General features: G+C 41.8%; 1 protein-coding gene across 13 annotated transcripts in view; it reads left to right on the forward strand.

The window, feature by feature from the left end:
* Positions 1–17,225, forward strand: part of PREP (prolyl endopeptidase) — a 584,413-nt gene extending 567,188 nt beyond the window's left edge. For all 13 annotated transcript variants that reach the window (XM_060419547.1, XM_060419550.1, XM_060419545.1 and 10 more), the window contains 4 exons: positions 523–617; positions 3,809–3,940; positions 12,717–12,873; positions 16,478–17,225. In XM_060419547.1, coding sequence (XP_060275530.1) covers positions 523–617; positions 3,809–3,940; positions 12,717–12,873; positions 16,478–16,772 — 679 coding nt within the window. In that variant the 3' untranslated portion in view covers positions 16,773–17,225. The remainder of the gene's footprint in view (positions 1–522; positions 618–3,808; positions 3,941–12,716; positions 12,874–16,477) is intronic.
* The last annotated feature ends 5,111 nt before the right edge of the window (positions 17,226–22,336 follow it).

Raw genomic sequence — 22,336 nt, forward strand, 5'->3', positions numbered from 1 at the left:
AAGCTTTGTGCTATAGTTTCTTCTGTTTGTTTCTAGAAAACATCCTCCAGCCCTCGGCACTCCATTCTTGTTTTCTGGTCTGTGTCCTTGATCTCTTCTGTCTCTCTCACGCCTAGTTTAACATGTAAATCTCTGAGAAACCTGTGCAAAAGTCATACTTCAGAAAGAGCTTTCTTTCTTTTTTCCAACTTAATTTGGAGAAAGATACTGGAAAAAATGGTGTAGCAGGAGCGAGTACTGGGTGTTCACGCCAGGGCTGGGTCAGGTGGCTTGGCAGTGTTCTGTTTGCCAAGACAGTTGTTCAAAGTGAGGTATACTGAATGCTCGTGAAAATGTCTGAGCTTTGCAGTTAATCAGTCAGAAGTTTTACACTGCTTGATTTAAGTGAACTATGTAAGCACTGGGCTCCGGTTCAAATGATACCACGTGTGGAGTGTCTTCAGGGGTACGTGTGTGGTGGAGGGAGCCAGAGTGATCCTCGCCAGGCACTTCGTGGCAGTTAACCCTTTTACCATCTCGCAGTGTGTCCAGGCTCATCTTCGTGAGACACATGGGTGGTGTCCTTGCAGTGGCCAACATCAGAGGAGGTGGCGAATACGGAGAGACATGGCATAAAGGTGAGGCGTGTTCTCTGCAGAAACACAAATATGGACAGTCTAGCCGAGGGGTTAGGAGCAGAAGAGACAAGACAGATGAAAAATAAGGATGCTTCCAGACACACTGCTGACAGTATCGCCGCCTTTCTAAATTGAAACTGTAGTTTCAGTGTCTGTTTAAATTAACAGCTCAGTCTTTTCACATTTTCCTTTGCAGTCTATTTTAATGAAGTACATATTTTTCAGAAGCATCCCCTTCATACCATAATCAATTTTTTTAGCAATATATGGGGTATATTTTTATCTATCACTGTCAGAAGTGAGTCTGGGGGATAACTTTTGGTATTTATTGTGTCCTCTGTTAGCCAGATAATGCTAAACAGTGAAAGCCACGCTCTCTTAAAACAGACTGCAAAACCAGGTTATTTTCTCTTAAGAGAAAAAATCTCTCTAAAATAGAGCTTTCCTAGTCCCAGTTTGGGCATCTTTTGCTTGTTTTCTCCAAGTTTTCAAAGCATCCCCCCTAGCATTACTGTTGGGACTCTATCATGTGCAGTTTTTATTAAACTCAACGCAGTTGTTAATTCTTTTCTGGTTTTAACGACTCAATCTCTGGCCTCCTGAAGCATGGGATCTAGTTGCTTGAGGAAATTAAAAACATTATGGCGGTCTTTATTTTTAAAGCCCTGTCTTTTCCTTCTCTCTCTATATGGAGCATGCCCTGTCTCCCAGGCTTGTGTGTATCTGAAATGTATAGACGAATCAATAACTTGCAGAAGATGCTCTTCCATTGTCTTATTCCTGTGTTTGGGGCAGGCACCGTCACTCCCCTCTCGACATCAGCCATCATGTGGAAGACAGTCTGCAGGCCCGAGGGCAGACCCCAGTGCCCAGGGGCAGCATCAGGCAAGGGGGCCCTTCTTCCACAGGAAGAGCATCCAAGACCACCCTTCAGATCCATAAACCTACTTGTTCTTCTCTGCCTCCTGAGGCCAGAGGCTCTGGTGTGCTGCATCAAATCAGATCAACAAAGAGGAGGGTAGATCTGTAAAGAAAATTCTTCCTAAGCAACTATTAGGTGTCAGGAGGCAGGAAAGGCTCAGAACTGACCCCTAGGTCTTCAGCACGCACCCCCAAGGACCAATGTTAGACAGAAAACTATTTGAGCATCTTAGCAAGAATGAATGTCCCCAGTGAACACATGGGGCCCCAGCCATTGTTGGGCCAACTGCTGCCAGGTGTCATCCCTGAAGGCTTTATCGATTGTCATTGTATTTGGAACAGCATAGAATTTATTGTAGAAGTTTGACTTGGACCTGATATTAGAGTTTAGTTACACTAAAATCATACTGTGAAACTGTGATATTAAGAGATGACTAAGAAAGGGAGAATAAAAATAAAATCTCAACATACCATATGTTTGATTTACATCCCAAACCAATACGCTAAGTCTGGAGCCCTTGATTCACCTGATTTTCTGGTTTAAAACTTTTCATGTACACACTTAAACACCTACCTGCATGGACTCCTGACACTGTGGCCTTCTCAAGGGACCCAACTTCTTCACCGTGAAATTCTCCCATTCCTTAGGTGGTCCACTGAGCTCTGATAGGGAAGAGTGCCTCCCTTGGCCTTGGTCAACTTTCTCACCTCTGTATTAAATATAACCAAGTTATTTTCCAAAAGCCTTGGCGGGAAGGAAGTTTGCAGCTTGACTGAAGCTGAAAGTTGCTTACCTGTGTTTAGATTGATCATAGACTTCCTCCCAATTTAGGCAGTGAAAGGACCCCAAATGGACCTTTTCAGTTAGGCCCTGTCATATTGAACATTGATAAATCTAGATTCCATTCTGTTAATTGAGTTTTAAAATTTAATGCCCTTTAAAAAATATAGTCATATATCCAAAATTATATTACTCCTGGAAACTAAGTTATCCTAGCTATTCTAATTCATGGATAATTTCTGATTAAAATCTTAATAACATTTGTTTTGATATGAAAAAATTTCTTCAGTAGCACTGCTTCATCCTTAATTGAATTTCTGCAAAGATGGTTATACTTAATCTCAAATATCTAATCAGATCTATGTCCACTTTTTGTTCATTTCATAGGCAGTTATTTCAGGTATCCATTCCTTTGAGAGCATGACTTTGACTTTTGGCCTTTATTCTTAGATATTCTAAGACCTTACAGATGGTCTTCTCTTAATGGCTTCATTTGGCTACAAGAAAGCTGAGATTCTCTGGGGAGATGTTTGAGATCCTCTTCATTCAAGACTAGAGAGAAAAAAAGACTAGAGAAACTGGGGATTTCCCTGGTGGTCCAGTGGTTAAGAATCTGCAGTTCTGCTGAAGCAGGGCATGAGTTCAGTCCTTGGCAGGGGAAGACCCTGCATGCTGCAGGGCCAAGACTAAAACTAATAAGCTACTTTGTGCAGCAACATTCCCCCACCTAATCACCGAATTCCTGCTTGTGTTTGTGAGTCACTTGTGTCCGACTCTGCCACCCTATGCACTATAAGCCCTCCATGCTCCTCTCTACATGGGGTTCTCCAGGCAAGAATACTGGAGTGGGTTGCCATTCCCTTCTCCGAATTCCTACTTAAATTCTTGAATAAATAGCCGAGAGCAAAATTGGAGAGCTTTAGTTCTCAAAATCACTTACCCATCTCAAAGTCCTGCAGAGAGGAGAGGTGAGACATGAGCCCCTCCGTGCAGAGCACTTTCATCTTCCCAGGGAAGAGGCAGTGAGCTCACCTCCATCGTCGCATACTCTGTGGAGCCCGTGGAGGACTCAGTTCTGCTCCAAGTCGTGTGTCAGTGAGCCCAGCTCCTCCCAGAACACAAGTTCGTGTTGATGACATGCTTTCTCGTTTTTATTCTCATGGTTGTCTGACATCATAACAGATCATCTGCTCCCTTTGGGGCATTTGCCTTTTAAGTTCTAAGAGGTTTTAGAAAAATACAAAGGCACTGTATGGATTAGCAGTTGTGGTACTCATGATGGATTTCCATAGTGCATAAATTGAGGCATTTTTCTAAATGTAGTGTTAGCTCATTGTGTTTAAGTTGATCAATAGTTGAAACTATGCCTTATCATCATTTGAATTCCTCTTATGTTAAAATGTTTTTGCTGATTTTTCTTTCTTTCTTTGTTTTTTTTTTTTTTTAGTATTTTGTTAATTAACTTATCTTTCACTTTGGCACATTATAGGTGGTATCTTGGCCAACAAACAAAACTGTTTTGATGACTTTCAGTGTGCTGCTGAATATCTTATCAAGGAAGGTTACACGTCTCCCAAGAGGCTGACTATTAATGGAGGTTCAAATGGAGGCCTCTTAGTAGGTGAGAACTGGTTTTATTCATTGTACTTTACTAGTTAACTATTGGAGTTTTCAGATACTCTGACTTACTTTGGGCTCATGGATGGCAGCAATGGTACAGAAAAAGCAAAACCTGTTTGTATTTGGGTATCTAATAAATGACATATGAAGACACAACTACTGACTCAGCTCATCAGACCCTGAACAGCCATTCCTCCTCCCTGTTCTGAGTTCTTCTGGACCACAGTTCTAACCCTTCCCTGCGTGGGACTCCCTTCCCACAGACCAAGCCCACAAGTCTCTAGAGTTCAGGGAGCACAGGTCTGAATCAAATAACACCCCTCTGACTATGCTACCCACCTGTGACCATTAGGTATAAATGCTGGTTGAAGACCTAATGCCATGGGACGCTAAACGCTGTGGGTGCAGAGAAAGAAGTCATAAAGGAAAATGAGGTCCATGCAAAGACGGATCCACAGCTTAAGAGCAATGAAATAGCCACAGTCACAGTTTACCTTTGCTGAGCACCTTGTGTGCCAGGCCCAGTGCTGAGCCCTTGACGTGCATGCAGCCTGGGAGACGGGGCTCTGAGACGCAGAGTAGCCTGCTAGTGTGGTGGTGATGCTGGGGTTGACGGTGAGCACCGTGGTTCTAGATTCTGCTCTTTCCACCTCTGTGTGGCACTGCCTCTAAGGAGATTTCCCTGTCTTTCGGTAGCTACTGAAATTTTGCTTTGCTTTTGTCTCTCAGCAGTACTCAGCGTTGCAGTGGACATTTACAGTGGGCCTGAACTCGGCTTGCTGGGTCCCACCTCCAGTGCCACTAGGAGGTGAGGGGCCGTTTTACAAATGTAGGTTAGCATAGAGAGACTCAACCTAAAACGCACACGTGACAATTTTCAGCTTTCAGTTCTGTTCTCAGGGGATTTTGACATTCACTGTTTCCTTGTCTTTGAAATACACTGACTCGTGTCAAAACCGGAACTCCTGCCCTTACTCTTCTACCCTTACTTTTTTACCCCAATATAATATAGACTTGGAAGAAAACATTTTCCCATGGAGGTAAAATGTGTATGTCCAGAATAATTTGTTTAGATTTGGGAAGGGTAGAGATGTGGCCAAGATGGCGAGCCTTTGAGCTCACCTTCTTCCATGGGCACACCCAAATTAACAGCTGTTTACAGAGCAACTACGAGAACAACCTGAAGACTAACAGACTGACGCTTTCTACAACTGAAGATACAGAGAAGGAACCACAATGAGATGGTAAGGAGAGGCAGATGCATGGTACAGTCAAGACCTACAACCTCAGGCAGGCAGCCCACAAATGGGGGGATAATCACACCTGTAGGGTAATCCTTCCCAGAGAGAGAGAGAGGTTCAAGACCCACAGCAGGTTCGCCGTCCAGAGACTCCTCACCAGGAAGACAAGCCCCCAGAACATCTGGTCTTCCTTTCAGGAGAGCTAGAGGGCTGTGGGAGATAGGGACTCCACTCTTAGAGTGCACACAAAATCCCACATGTCCCAAGTCCCAGCATATGGGCAGTGATTTGAAAGGAGGCTGGTCAAATTTCCTTGCTAATCTGGGAGAACCTCCCAGAGGGACAGGAGGCAACTGGGACTCCCTAGTGGGAACACAGATGCTGGGGGCAGCCATTTGGGGGAACTTATCTGACCACAAGGACACTGGTGCTGACAAGCCCCATTTTGGAGTCCCCCCCCACCCCCCGGCTCCCATCAGCACTCTCCCCACCAGCAGACTGGCACCAGCTCTGCTCGTGCATACCAGGCCTTGCCTGCCAGCATACTGAAAGTAGTTGGCCCTGCCACCACAGAAGGCTCATGCAGCCTACAGAGGAGGCACCCTATACCGTGTGACTGGCCACCACATGGGAGTCCACTGCTGTTGGGGAACATCAGCTACATGGGGGTACTTGTCCAAGCTCAGAACACATAACCAACCCACCTCATACACAGAGACAAACACAGAGAATTAGGCACAATGAAAAGACAGAACTATGTTCTAAACTAAGGAGGCAAGATAAAACCCCTAGAAGAAGAACTAAGCAAAGTGGAGATAAGCAATTTTATCCAATAAATAGCTCAAGGTAATGATCATAAAGACGCTCCACAAACTCAGGAGAAGAATGGATGAACATGGTGAGAAGTTTAACCGACAGAAAATAAAAAGAGCCAAAAAGAGGTGAAGACTATAATAACTGAAATAAAAAATACATATATATATACTAGTAGGAATCAGCAGTAGATTAGATGATACAGGGAATGGATCAGAGACATGGAAAACAGAATAATGAAAACCATACAAGCTGGACAGAAAAAACCAGTTCTAAAAAAAAGAACTTCAAAAACAAACTTACAGTTACTAGAGGAAAAAGGGGAGGCAGGGATAAGTTAGGAGTGTCGGATTAACAAAGACACACTACTATATATAAAATAGGTAATCAGTAAGGACCTACTGTATAGCACAGGGAACATATATTCTATAGTAACCTCTTGGAAAAGAATCTGAAAAAGAATGGATATGTGTATATGTATATATGAGTCACTTTGCTATACACCTAAAACACACACATTGTAAATTAACTATAGTATAAAATTTTAAAAACATATTTATACACCAAACAGAGAAGTACCTAAATGTATAAGGCAAATATTGATGACATAAAGGGAGGAACCGAAGAGTAAAACAATAACAGGAGACTAACATTCCAGACAGAAAATCATTAAGGAAATACTGACTTTAAAGATACATTAGATTAGATAGACTAAGAACATTCTATCCAAAAGCATCAGAATACACATTCTTTTCAAGTGCACATGGACCATTCTCCAGGATAGATCGTATGCTATGCCACTAAATACATCTGAATAAATTTAAGGAGGTTGAAATTACATCAAGCATCTTTTCCAACCACAACAGTATGAGATTAGACACCGACTACAAGGAAAAACTGCAGAAGACAAGCGGAGACTAAACAGTATGGTACTGAGCAACCAGTGGGTCACTGATAAAGAGAGAATTAAGAAGTACTTAGGGACAAATGAAAATGGAAGCTAACACCTAAAGTGACTACAATAATAAAAATTGGAGCAGTAAAAGAGACAAAAACAGTACAAAAGATCGATAAAACTAAGAGCTGTTTCTTTGAGATGATGAAAAAATTTTACCAGACTCATCAAGAAAAACAGATAGGGGCCAAAGAAAATCAGAGATGAAAGAGAAATCACATCCATTGCCATTAAAAATGCAAAGGATCCTAAGATACTATGAATAATTATGCACAGTAAAGTGGACAACCTAGAAGAAATGGATAAGTTCCTAGAAACTTACAGTCTCCAAGACTGAATCAGGAAGAAAGTATCAACAGACCAGTTACCGGTAATGAAGTTGAATCAGTAAATTAAAAAGAAAACTCCCAGCAAACAAAGAGTCCAGGACCAGATGTCTTCATGGGTGAATTCTATGAAACATTTAGAGAAAAGTTAACACTGTCTTCTCAAACTGTTCCAGAAAGCTGAAGAGGAAGGAGCACTTCTGGACTTATTTTTACAAGGTCAGCATCACCCTGATATAAAAACCAAAGATACCACACACACAAAAAGAAAATTGCAGGCCAGTATCACCGGTAAACATAGATATAGAAAGCTTCAAAGTCTTAGCTAGCCAAATTCACCAGTACATTGAAAGGATCATACACTGTGATCAAGTAGGATTTATCTCAGGGATGTAAGGATGGTTCAATATCTTTTGACAAAATTCTACATCCATTTGTGATTAAGAACTCTTAACAAAATGGGTATAGAGGGACACATCTCTACATAATAAAGGCCATGTATGACAAGTGCTAATATCATACTCAACAGTGAAAAGCCAAAAGCATTTCCTCTAAGGTGAGGAACAAGAGAAGGGTCTTACTGAGATAAGAGAGTCACTCACCACTCCTGTTAACATTACATTGGAGGTCCTATCCACAACAGACAGGAAAAATAAATAAAAGTAATCCGAATCAGAGAAGAAGTAAAACTGCCACTGTTTGCAGGTGACGTGGTACTATATATAGGGAATCCTAAAGACACCATCAGAGAACTAATTAAGTTGCACGATATAAAATCCATATATAGAAATCTGTTGCACTTCTGTACCTTAACAAATTGTCAGGAGAAATTAAGAAAACAATTCCATTTAAAGTTGCATCAAAAAAGAATAAAATACCTAGTCATAAATCTAGTAAAAGAGGTGAAAGCCCTGTACAAAGACGTGCTGAAGCTGAAGGTGGCACAAACCACCTAAAAGATGGACTATGCTCATAGGTTTGAAGAGTGAACATTATTAAAATCACCCTGCTACCGAGGCAGTGTACAGAGTCAGTGCAAATCCTACCAAAACATCAATGGCAATTTTGCAGAACTGGAACAAATAAGAAATACAAAAGACCCCAAATAGCCAAAACAGTCTTGAAAAAGAAGAACAAAGCTAGAGGTGTCATGGTCATTGATTTCAAACTGTACTGCAAAACTCTAGTTACCAAAACAATATGGTACTGGCATAGAAACAGACATAAAGGTCAATGGAACAAAACAGAGAACCCCAAAATAAACCCACATATATAGTCAATCCACAAGAAAGGAAGGAAGAACAAACAGTGGGAAAAAGATAGCCTTGTCAATAAATGGTGTTGGGAAAACTAGACAGTTTCATGCCAAAGAGTCAGACTGGACTACTTTCCCGCATCGTATATGAAAATGAACTCAAAAAAATATTTAGAAAAACTGAAGCCATAAAACCCCTTGAAGAAACCATAAGCAGTACACTGAATTGGTCTTCATGAAATTGTTTTGGATATATCTCCTCAGGCAAGGGAAACAAAAGCAGAACAAACAAATGGGACTGTAGCAACCTAATAAGCTTTTGCACAGCGAAGAAAACTACCACCAAAATGAAAAGGCAGCTTACTGAACCCGAGCAGGTATTTCCAGACAACATATCTGCTAAGAGCTTGATGTCCAAAATAGCCTAAGAACCCATACAACTCAACACCAAAAACAAACAGTTAACAATGAGGAGAGCGCCTAAATAGACATTTTTCCAGAGAAGATACACTTACGGCCAGTAGACACATGAGAATATGCTCAGTGGTACTAATCATCAAGGAAATGCAAATCAAAACCACAGTGAGACGCCGCCTCACACCCGTCAGTTAGGACTTGTATCCAAAGGACAACAAGTAATCAGTGTTGACAAGGCTGAAGTGGAAGGGAGCCCTCATGCACTGGTGGGAATGTGAGCTGTTCTGCACTATACAGACAGGGTGAAGGTTCCTTAAAAAGTAAAAATTGAACAACTGTATGATTCAGCAGTTCTACTTCTGGGCAGTTTTTTTCAAAGAAGTCAAAACCACTAATTCAAAAAGATATGTACCCCTATGTTCATTCTAGTATTATTCACAATGGCTAAGATATGAAAGCAACCTAAGTGCCCACTGATAAACTAATGGATAAAGAAGATTTATATGTATAATATACACACAGTGGAATACTACTCAGCCATAGAAAAGAATGAAATCTCACTATTTGCGACAACATGCATGGACCTAGAGGGTATTATGCTAAGTAAAATAAGTCAGAAAGACAGTTACCGTATGATTTCACTTATATGAGAAATGTAAAAACACAATTGAGCAAACAGACTAATAATAGATACAGAAAAATGAGTGGCTGCCAGAGTGGAGTGGGATGGAAAGGTGAGTGAAATGAATGAGGGCAACTGAGAGGTGCAAACACTGTGATAGAATATCTCAGAGATATACTGTATAGATAGGGAATATAGTTAATATTTAATAACTTTATGTGATGAGATGGTAACTAGACTTATGGTGATCATTTTGTGATGCATAAAAATACCAAATCGCTGTTGTACACCTGAGACTAATACACTTTATGTCAGTTATACTTCAATTTAAAGAAAAATTGAGAAAGGATATGGATAATATTCTTAAATACCAAATAACCACAAATTTGATTTATCTATTCAACAAATATGTACTGAGCAAGTGCTGGGCAATTTTTCAGATACTGGAAATATGTCGGCAGTGAAACAGACAACACCTTCATGGAGCTTTCATTCTAGCTAGCTGAGGCAGGCGACATGACGTGCCCAAGGCCCACATGCGGCCTGGAGACCCGTGTCTGTGGCTAGGCACAGAGAGCAAGGGCGAGTGATGGGAGAGGTTAGGGATGGTGGGAACCTAAACCAGGCCTCACCGCTGTCAGAGAGAACATGGTTTACTCTGACATGAGAAGCCTTTGGGTGAGTTTTGAGCAGAGAAGTGGCGTATAACTTGACATGTTTTAAAATCAGGATCATGGATTGATCCGTTGCTATGTTAGGGTAGGCAGAAGAGGCGAGGACAGAAAAACAGGAGGCCAGCTAGATGGCTTCTGTCTCAGTGGGAGAAGATGCTGGCGTGGACCTGGGTGTGATGATGGAAGTAATCAGAAGTGGTCTGATTCCTAGTATACTTCGAGTTTGAGCCAACTAAATTTTCATATGAATTAAACAAGTATTAATATAAAAGAAAGAACAACTTAGGGTGAATCTAAACTATTTAATGGGAAAAGATGTTGAAAATACCACCTGATTTTAGTAGTGGGAGAATTGTGCTGTAATTTACTGGTTCATCCAATAAGTCCATTTTTGGAGTTGTATTTTCAGGAATTGGTTTATGCCTTTTAATAAACCAGGTCCTTTATGGGACCTTCAGAGATGGAGTTTGTCCATCAAGATGCTAAAGTGCTTCTTTAAAGAACATCTTCCTGCCCCTCCCACCTCTGAGCGGGGAGGAGATCTGCAGGGGTGGGACTCAGAAATCGGTATTGTGAATAAGCACTGACGTCTACACTGCAGTGGGAGCTTTCTTGCCAGAGGCAGGAAAAGTTCACATCTCTCGACTAACTCCTAGTCATGCCAGCTTCGACGTTACTTCCTCCCAAAGCCTCCCCAACTTCATTATGCTGGCCTACACCCTTCCTCCATAGTACCCGCACTTTCTCAACAGAAGTGAATGGCACACTGTAACTGCCCATTCACTTCTTTCATCTTTCCCACTAAATTATTCACTGACATCCCCAGGCGCCCTGCCTAGTGCAAGGCACATGGCAGATTTTCAATAAACATTTATTGAATTATCAAAAAAATAAAATTTTAAGTATACAAAGAAGAGCATTTTTAAAACAAGACAAGAAAATATGTCAGTATCTGATAGAGCTCTGAATTGGGTCTTAGGCTCTGTTCTGCTTTGAGCTATACCTATATCAACTGTTGCTGTTTACAACACTTCTGATGCCAAATGCAGGAAGGGGTGGGATGGTGGGTCCCACACCAACCATTACTCCCAACTCTCCAGACACCAACTGGGTGTCGCAGAATTCAGTTCCATTCTGACACTACCCAGAGTTAGCACAGAGCCAAAGGACAGTCCCCAATGCAGACACCAATCACAAGTCCTGGACTTCTCATGTTTCTGATTGATGGCTATAAACCGGGGTTTCCCAGGTCCCCCTCCTCAAGTTCAATAATTTGATAGAACTCAGGAACATTCTTAGGGCTCCCCTGATAGCTCAGGTAGCAAAGAATCTGCCTGCAATGCAGGAGATCCCAGTTCGATTCCTGGGTCAGGAAGATCCAGTGGAGAAGGGATAGGCTACCCACTCCAGTTTTCTTGGGCTTCCCTTGTGGCTTAGCTGGTAAAGAATCTGCCCTCAATGCAGGAGACCTGCGTTCGATCCCTGGGTTAGGAACATCCCTTGGAGAAGGGAAAGGCTACCCACTCCAGTATTCTAGCCTGGAGAACTCTATGGACTGTATAGTCCATGGGGTCGCAAAGAGATGGACACAACTAAGCGACTCTCAGGAACACTCTTAACATTTACCAGTTTGTTATAAAGGATAAAATTTGGGAACATTTCAGAGGAGATGTATAGCTGGGGCAGGTGCGTGCCAAGCCTGCAGGCCCTGTTAGTGCACCACAGTCCCAGCACCTCCATGTGTTCGCCAACCCAGGAGCTCTCCAAACTCCATTGGTTTTTATGAAGGTTCTGTTATACAGGCTGGATTGATTAAATCAGTAGCCATGAGTCACTATCTCCAGCCCCACTGCTCTCCCCAGACGTCAGAGGTGGGACCAGAAGATCCAGTCCTATCACAAGGTCAGTCCCTTGGTCCACCGGCCCCCATCCTGAAGCTGTCTAGGGACCCAGCAAGAGCCACCTCATTAGCATGAGCTCAGATATGGTTGAGAGGCGTTAGTTATGAATTATGAAAAATACTCCTCTCACCTTGTCACTCAGGAAACTCTCCAGGGTTTTAGGAGATCTGTTCTAGGAACCAGGGACAAAGATTAAATAGGTATTTCTTATTCTGTCACAATATCTCAGGCTCGTTTTGAGATCCTGCGTAAGTTTGTTAATATCCTGCATCACCTGTGAACGCAGCTAGGGATGGGAGCAGCACAGATTTTACAGAAAGTTCAAGAGATTTTCGTGAAGAGTTATGTGTCTACTACTGATGAAAATATTCCACTTCTCGGATATATACTAGAAGCGGGGGAAACCTTATAGACTCTTGGGCAAGTGATTTCTGATAGTTTCTTCCTGTGCTTATGGACAAAAAAGACCATCAGGATTCAGAAAACATTTACGTGTTGTTTTGTTCTCTTTTGGTTTTGTTTATGACAGATATTTAATGATGGACGACCTCCTTTTTCTATCTTGATTTTTAGCTACCTGTGCCAATCAGCGTCCTGACCTCTTTGGTTGTGTTATTGCCCAAGTTGGAGTAATGGACATGTTGAAGTTCCATAAATATACCATTGGTCACGCCTGGACGACTGATTATGGGTGCTCAGACAACAAACAACATTTTGAATGGCTTATCAAGTAAGGTTTTGATTCATATTGATGTATTTGTGTTGCTAACGATTTGATGTCAGAATACTGAACATAGTCAAAAGGGTATGTTTGACTGTCCTCTTCAGTATCTCATGTTTACATGTAATTCACTGCAAAAGCAGGATACGTGGTGGGGATACTTATCTGTCTTCCTAGTTCTGATCTGGTCTTGAACAAAAATAACAAAGATGTGATGGCAGAACTCTAAAGATAGTCCTCCAGGATCCCTGTCCCCCTAGTTCTTCAGTGGTTGACTGATCTGTGGACTGCTCCACAGGGACTTTGCAAATTAAATGAAGATTACTAGTCAGCTGACCAGAATGGAAACATTGTCCTGGATTATCAAGAGGGCCTAATCTAATGACAGACCCTTAAAGGCAGGGCACTGTCTCTGGCGAGAAGAGTCAGGGATGCAGCAAAAAGGATGAGAGAAACTGGAAGCACGAGGAGACCTAGACCCACCATTGCTGCCTTTGAAAATGGAGGAAGGGGGCCTTTACCCCCTTTAGGGGGCCAACCCTAATCAATAGCTGGCAAAGAAATGAGGACCGCAGTCCTACAGCCTTGTGGAGCTGAATTCTGCCAACTGAAATGAGTCCAGAAGTAGAGTTTCCCCTAGAACTTTTTAATAAGTGCCCAGCTAGCCAACAACTTGATTCAACCTTGAGACAGCCAGAGAACCCCGTCAAACCAACTCAGACTTCTGACTTACTATGAAATAAGAAATCTGTGCGTTTTTTTGTTGATCCAGCAATTAAAAACTAATTTTAAAAAAGGTATCATTATAACATAAATATATATAGGATTCTTTTTCTCAATTAAAAAATAAGGAAATAGGACTATATGCAAGTACTGCTGCTGCTGCTGCTGCTAAGTCGCTTCAGTCGTGTCCGACTCTGTGTGACCCCATGGACAGCAGCCCACCAGGATCCCCCGACCCTGGGATTCTCCAGACAAGAACACTGGAGTGGGTTGCCATTTCCTTCTCCAAAGCATGAAAGTGAAAAGTGAAGTGAAGTCACTCAGTCGTGCCCAACTCTTAGCGACCCCATGGACTGCAGCCTACCAGGCGCCTCCGTCCATGGGATTTTCCAGGCAAGAGTCCCATAGTGGGGTGCCATTGCCTTCTCCACATGCAAGGACAGTTCAACTTATTTTGTGCTTTCAGTATAACCACTTATATTTGAAACTTTGTTGTTGCTTAGTTGCTAAATTGTGTCCGACTCTTTTGCAACCCCATGGACCGTAGCCCTCCAGGATCCTCTATCCATGGGATTTCCCAGGCAAGAATACTAGAGTGGGTTGCCATTTCCTTCTCCAGGGACTTTCCCTGACCCAGGGTTGGAACCCACATCTCCTGCATGGGTAAGTGGATTCTTTTCCACTGAGCCACCCAGAAGCCCATATTTGAAACTACTGCATTATTGAAATATTTATATCCCTCAACCACTTTGGTGATAACAGCGAGAAAATAGCAAACATCTAGATTCTCAAGACTGTAAGCTGCATTCTTCTTTGGCTCTTGGTTCTCTCTACTTCCCCCAGCAGGGATCTGGGGGGTTTTACCAGCAGTATTAAGGAATTGCCCTTGGAATATAGCATCAGGAGCCTGTGTCCCCTGTCCCAGTCTTCTCAGTCAACTATAGATTTTGATACAATAACTTCAGTTTCTCAAGTCAGGTGTTTTTTCCTCCATTTGATGTGCTTTCTATGGCTAGTTCTCCACTTAGATATTTGGCTAAAATGACTTGGATTTTTTTTTAATTTAATACTTTCAAACTGCTATATTCTGTTCTGTAGGAGGGGGAAAAGTTTAACTTTAAAAATATACAAGTAACCCCACTGACACATCCTGGTGAAAGCTGAATATCTGAAGGAGTCATAGTTCAAATTAACAGAGAAAATAGGCACTTAGGGAGTGAGGTCCCATTTATACTCAGTTGAAAAGACTGAATTAATTGTATGTTGAAGGCAACAAAATAGTCACTGGAACCCAATACTCCTAAAATTAATTTGAAAGCAATAAAAGAGTCCTTAATATTTTTTTCTGTCAAGACATCAGTGATACCCCTATTTCAGACCTTAATTTTTCCAGCCTAGCACTCACAGGGCTACATGTCCTCTCATCTGCTCCCAAGTGAGCAGAGAACTGAATCCACTACACTGGAGGGGATCCTCCCTGAAAAAAGATCTAGATTTCGAAGTTTGTGAATGGCTGGGATAAATAAAGCCTAACAGACTTATTTTTTTCCCTACGGAACTTCTCAGAATCCTTAATACATAAATGTGGTATTTGAATCTTGAGGTAGGGAGAGGTATTAGTCATAAAAAGAATTTCCAAGCTTGTTTTCCCACAGAACTAATCCTTATCCGGAGGACCAGGGTTGATCCAAAAATCCTCTGAAGTGAGATCAGAAAACAGATCCATTGTCACTCCCATCTTAACCCATTAGGAGACTAAACCCTAGAAGGTTTTAGTCTTGACTTGGTTAACTGAGCAGAAATTTTACTATTTTTGCCTATTCACTCTACAAAATAAAACTCTACTAAAATAGTTCATTCATTAATACTGAACACTCTGAGAAATAAGACAGCTGTATTGACTAAAAAGTAAAGAAGAAATACTCAAGAGATTTCTTTCACTTTACTTAATTAGCATGAAGCATTTAATCTGACTGTACTTAGTTTTTAAAAACCTTTTGTTAACTGCAAATTTATCTTATGCTTCAGAAGGTTCCTCCTACACTAACTTTCTCACCATTGGCCAAAGTCAGTTTCTGCTGGACTGGGAGCCAGCAGGTCAGCAGACCAGCTCAGGTTCCCTGGTTTTCAGACAGAAACTAGGCCCAGGGGGCACCTGTGTTCTTCCTAAGTCTATCAAGCTGAGATCAGAATAAAGATTTTATACATACCAAACAGACAAAAAGCTGCCAGACACTGTGGACTTCAAATTCTTCAACAAAAGAAAGGCTTGCACCTATTATATCCATAGTCAGTGATTTAAAAGAATAATCAGCAAGATGGAAGTCAGGAACTAAGAGATACAAACTACTGTGTATAAAATGAAGAAGCTGCAAGGACGTGCTGTACGGCACAGGGAATAAAGCCATTATTTTATAACTTTAATTGGAGTATAATCTCTAAGAATATATTGAATTACCTGAAACTAATATTGTAAATCAACTATACTTCAATTTAGAATGTTTTCTCATAATAAACAAAGGGACAACCAGTCCACTTTGTTGCAGCGAAAAATTCAGCCTGAAGAATATGAAAATATTCACCTCAAGACAGTCAGTGAGCATGTAGTTTGGGTTGTTCCAGAAGCCCTGTGAGTTTCTCTCTTACACAGTCTCCCAAAGTGGGGACCAAATAAATGACAGGGCTCCCCAGCCTCCAATAGCCCTGGCCAGTCACGGCCCACCATAATGTCTGCAGCGGTCACCCGGTCACACAGGGAGCAGCTGGCCACAGTCCTCACTGCTGATGAACGACACAGGCATCTGTGCCCACCAGTCCCGTGATTAACCTAGGGGACACGCACAGCTCTCCTTTTGATACCTGGCCTCATGGAAGTGCCCTTGCCTTTCAGATACTCTCCCCTGCACAACGTGAAGCTGCCAGAGGCAGACGACATCCAGTACCCGTCCATGCTTCTCCTCACCGCAGACCACGATGACCGCGTGGTCCCGCTTCACTCCCTCAAGTTCATCGCCACCCTTCAGCACCTCGTGGGCCGCAGCCGGAAGCAGAACAACCCCCTGCTTATCCATGTGGACACCAAGGCGGGCCATGGGGCCGGGAAGCCCACAGCCAAAGTGATAGAAGAAGTCTCAGACATGTTTGCGTTCATAGCACGCTGCCTGAACATCGACTGGATTCAGTAAATGGCATCTCTTTCTTCCTCCTCCGCCGCAGAAAACCTCAAGGGCTCTCATACCATTAAACCGAGAAACCACTGGGCGCAGTGCCTCCCCACATAAACACTATTCCTGCACTCATGGGCCGCAGTTGGCCAGAACTATCTGCAGGAATTTTATCTTTTCTAGGCTTCTCCTTTTTAGCAGGCCCTTGGCGTTTCTTTCTCCACCCTGTGCAGGCACATGTTTTAAAAGGGGGGGAAGAAAAAGGCATGTTTGGATACATAGCTAATGGCAGCCAACACTTTGTGAACATTAGATTGCTGACCTCAGAGTCGTAGTCGGGCATACTTCATATAGAGCACCTCAGTGAAATTTGCTTCTATAACCATAACCAGTATACCTTTAAATAAGTGTGAGCATTGTTCTCATGAAGAAAGACTTCTTTCCAACAATAATAAATGTTATTTAAGAATGGGAGGTTTCTCTCTGGTTCCTTTGTATTGAGTGGTAACCCCAGAGCTGCCACCATTCTGCATGCATCATGTCACTTCTCTGTGGGAATTAGCAGTGAAGTCAGACTGTCAGCCCTGCACCGAGGCTGAGTGCATCCACCCAGCTCCCCGTTTGTGCGGAGGAGGCTGTAAGAGGCAGCTCGCTGGCTCATGTGTTAACCCCTCAGACAGCTGATCCAGGCTCATCTGGTTTGGATGCCCCCTAAAAATCAGTGGACCTAGGATTATTCACCTACTTGTCTGTCAGTTTGGTGACAAAGTATTCCTGGAAATCATAGTACGGAGGTTCATAAAACAAAGAGACCACATGAGTGAATGGTCCAAACATATGTTACAATCAGAAATTTCTTATTGCCATAGACCACTTCCTGGAAATAAAACCAGTAAGACTTTTTTAAAAGTTTTGGTGTCTCCCCAACCTTAAATCTTCAAGAGAAAAATAGACCATGCCTCACACTTGTCCACATAAGGCATTTTTTGGAATATTTCATGGAATACCATTCCTTTGGGTATCGTTTTGGGAAGCAGTAATCTAATTTATGGAAAAAAAAAAGAAACAGCTTCTTTGTCTTGCTTCATCAAATATCGCAAAGGTTAATCACTATTTTGTATAAAATACCCTTTAAAAATTAGCTTAAAAGATTACTTGATTGATAGCTTGTTTTTTTCTCAGGTAAGTGCTATTCTCCAAAGTATACATATGTGTGCTTCTTTTGAGATCTCTACCTCTCAAACTGGTCTAAAATTAGACACACATTGCCTGTCACTACATACAAGTCCAGGTGAAATGTGGCTACATGTTTCGGCTTTGCTGGAGTCATGTTTTCTATTATTGTTTGTTTAAATAAGCACTGCATATAATGCAGCAGTCACTGACAATATGATTATAAGCCACCCCCCCCCCCCCCCCGCCAATCGCCAGAGAAGATCGGTGCCACTAGCTAGCAGTGCCTGCAGGGTCTGATATCGTCACCAGCTACCTGCAGAGATGCTAACACCAGCTAACTGCCATGTTACCATGTAACCGCTGACCAATGTGAGAGAAAAAAAAAAAGTATAGATAAACTAAAGCAGCCTTAATCCTAGACCGGCTGGGTCATTTGAGGAGCAGGCAGACAAGATGTTCCCATTCAAGTTCACTGCATTTTCAAGTTTGCACAGGATCCTCTTTCCCACTGAGGTCTTCACAGCAGAAAGTGGAAGTACAATGTGTAGAGTCTTAGCTTCCAGAAGAAATCAGGCCCAGGTTCAAATCCCAACTGTCCTTTAGTAACTGGTGATCATGAGGAATAAACAAGCTAATACAAGTGCCTAGCATATAACTGGACTCCATCTGGGAGTTTTCTTTCCCAAGCTGATTCTCATTTCTAGAGTTTAGCTGGGCAGCTGAGCACACAAACTGAAGGTAACTTTTTAAAACCTAAAATGCTGGATGACTTAAAGGCTGGGGTCCTCCCTGGATCTCATGATGTCTTCCCTATTAGACATCACCTCTATATCTTATGTTCTGTCCCTCTTCTCTGTCTTATATTGTTCTATGGTGTTTCGAGGAACAAGCCACATACATTGCCCAGGCAGTCTGCCTCGTCACAGGGCCTTGAAAACATGCCAAGAGCATTTGCTACCTTAGTAAGACAAAGTCATATTTATGATGTTTAATATGTATGCACTTGGAATATTGTAAAACTTTGCAGTTAGTCATGTTTCCTAATACTCCCACTAAAGCTTAGGCAGTTACACAAAAATGGTGCTGCTAGTATGAAAATTTACATTTCAACTAAGAAAGTGTCACCAGTCACTCCATGTTTATCAGATAATTTTATCAGCCTCGAGGATGTCCCCGGGAAGACCTCAGAACTGATGCCCAGAAGGCTTACAGAGCCTCAAAGATGAGTTACCGCCAGCCTGAGCAGCTGTCAGAAGGGCACAGGTTGGACTGCAAGAAGGTAGGCAGCCAGGCCAATAGGAATGAGGGCTGAGACCAATGAGTAAGAATACTGAGCTGTGTTTGCATCCATTCAAATTTTAGAGGCTGGGAGTGCAAAGAAAAAAAGTCCTGCCCTGATGAAGCTGACACTTCAGTGGGAGTAGACAGATGATAAACTGCCTCATTTAATCCCCTGTGCTCAAAGCATTCCAGGTGTGCAGAGATGTTTGTCCTCAAACATAAAACCACATACTACCATTACCCCCACTTAGCAAAGGTCCAACTTCCCTTGCAGGAAGTAAGCAGCAGAGCAGTGAACCCTGGAGGCGGGACAATGGAGACAGCACTCTTACCCACTAGTCTAGTAAGAAAATAGAAAAGCATGAGGGGTTCCATTCAAGACGGTGACTAGAAGGTCCTGAACTTACCTCCTCCCACAGACACATGTAATCAACAGTTACATTCAGAACAATGTGTTTTAAAAGAAATCCAATTACTAGATGAGCAACCCCAACACATCAGATGAATGAGAAGAAACCCACATCAAACCAGGTAGGAGGCAGAGACACAGTCTTAGTATACACCCCCCCTGGCATGGCTACCCACAGTCAGGAGGAAACCCACAACTCCAAGCTTCTCCATGACAAGAAAATGGTTTGGACCTCATATCAGGCACTCCAGCTTTTAAGATTTGCATGTAAGAGACAAAATATTTAGCTTTGAAAGCCAATGGGACTTGCATCCATGAGACCCACCAGGATATAGCAAACAAGAAACCATTTTTAAAATTTCTCTTGGTTTTTGCCCTCTAGGCATTATTTTTAATTTGAAAGATAAAAAGCCCTAACAAAATTTTATTAAATGTCTTTTTAAAATGTCTCACACCAGTCGGGATGGCCATCATTGAAAAGTCTACAAAGTAAATGCTAGAGAGGATGTAGAGAAAGGTACCCTCCCACACTGTTGGTGGGAATGCACATCGGTACAGTTTACATTGGCGCTCTGGAAAACAATATGGAGGTTCCTTAAAAAGCTAAAAATAGTTACCATTTATTTGATCCTACAGTCCCAATCCTGGGTACATATCGAGAAAAGACAAAAACTCTATAATTTGAAAAGAAACATGCACCCCAATATTCACAGAAGCACTATTTCCAATAGCCAAGGTACGGAAGCAAGCTAAATGTTCATCGACAGATGAATGGATATGGAGTCCCTAAGGACTCCACACGAAAGGATCTAATAAATGAATTTAGGAAATACGAGATTAACTCTCAGAAATTGATTGCATTCACACTAACAATAAAATATCAGAAAAGGAATGTAAAAGAGAAACAATATTCTTAACATTGCATCAAATATATATATATGAATAAACTTATAGTTAAGAACTATAAAATATTAATAAAGGAATTAAAAGATGATTGAAAGAAAAGATATCCCATGCTTTTGGACTGAATTTATATTGCTAAAATGGCAATACTACCCAAAGTAATCTACAGATTTAATTCAATCCCTATCAAATTGACCATGACATTTTTCACAGAACTAGAACAAATAATCCAAAAATTTATATGGAACCATAAAAGACCCAGAAATGCCAGCACAATCCTGAGGAAAGAGACAAAGCAGGAGGGCAGGCATAACCCGTTAGAATTCAGACAATCCAACAAAGCCACAGTAATCAAAATAGGGTAGTACTGGTTTAAAACAGACATATGGATCAATGGAACAGAATAGAGAGCCCAGAAATAAACCCACACACCTATGGTCAATTTATCTTTGACAAAGGAGCAAGAATATGAAATGGGAAAAAGTCTCCAGCAAGTGGTGCTGGGAAATTTGGACAGCTGCAAGTAAATCAATCAAGTTAGAACATGCCCTCACACCATGCACAAAAAAATAAACTGAAAATGGCTTTTAAAGACTTAAACATAAGACATGACACCATAAAGCTCCTGTATAGGCAAAACATTCTCTGACATAAATTGTACCAATGTTTCTTAGGTCAGTCTCCCAAGACAATAGAAATAATAAAAATATACAAATGGGACTTAATCAAATTTATAAGCTTTTGCACAGCACAGGAAACTTTTTTAAAAAAACAAAAAGACAATCTACGAAATGGGAGAAAATAGTTGTGAATGATGCAACAGACAAGGGCTTAATCTCCAAAATATACAAACAGCCCATACAACTCAACAACAAAAACAACCCAACTGAAAAACGCGCAAAAGACCTTAATAGGCCTTTCTCCAAAAAAGACATACAGATGGCCAAACACGTGAAAAGATGCTAAACATCACTAATTATTACAGAAATGCAAATCAAAACCTACAGTGAGGTACCACCTTACACAGGTCAGAATGGCCTTCATTAGAAAATCTACAAGAGGATGTGGAGAAGAGGGAACCCTTCTACACTGCTGGTAGAAATGTACATTGGTACAGAAACTATGGGAAACAGGATGGAGGTTCCTCAGAAAACTAAAATTTGAATTACCATATCATTCAGCAATCTCACTCCTGGGAGTATACCCGGACAAAACTGTAATTCAAAAATATATGTGTACCCCTGTGTTCACAGAAACGTGCTCAGTTGCTCAGTAGTGTCTGACTCTCTGTGACTCCATGGACTGTAACCTGCCAGGCTCCTCCTCCTGTGGGATTTCCCAGGTGAGAATACTGGAGTGGGTTGCCACTCCTTCTCTTCTCCAGGGACTCTTCCTGAGCAGGGGTCAGATCTGCGTCTCCTGTAATGGCAGGAGCCTGTTGAGAAGAGCCCGTTGAGAAGCTCTAAAAACCAGGTTAGCTACACCTGCAAATACCTTGTGAAGAAACAGGTTTGTAGGCTTGTTGTTGTTGTCTACTCTTATGTTAGAGTGTGTTCTCAGTCGCTCAGTCATGTCTGATTCTTTGCCACCCCATGGACTGTAGCCCACTAGGTTCCTCTGTCCATGGAACTTTCCAGGCAAGAATACTGGAGTGGGTTGCCATTTCTACTCCAGGAGATCTTCATTCACCATAGCCAAAATGTGAAAATAACCTAATGTCCAGCAACAGATAAATGGATAAAGATGTGATGGTATGTATAGACAATGGCATTCTACTCAGCCATGAAAAAGAACAAAACAATGCCATTTGCAGCAA

The sequence above is a fragment of the Ovis aries genome, chromosome 8 (genome assembly GCF_016772045.2).
Source record: "Ovis aries strain OAR_USU_Benz2616 breed Rambouillet chromosome 8, ARS-UI_Ramb_v3.0, whole genome shotgun sequence".
NCBI classification, from domain to species: domain Eukaryota; kingdom Metazoa; phylum Chordata; class Mammalia; order Artiodactyla; family Bovidae; genus Ovis; species Ovis aries.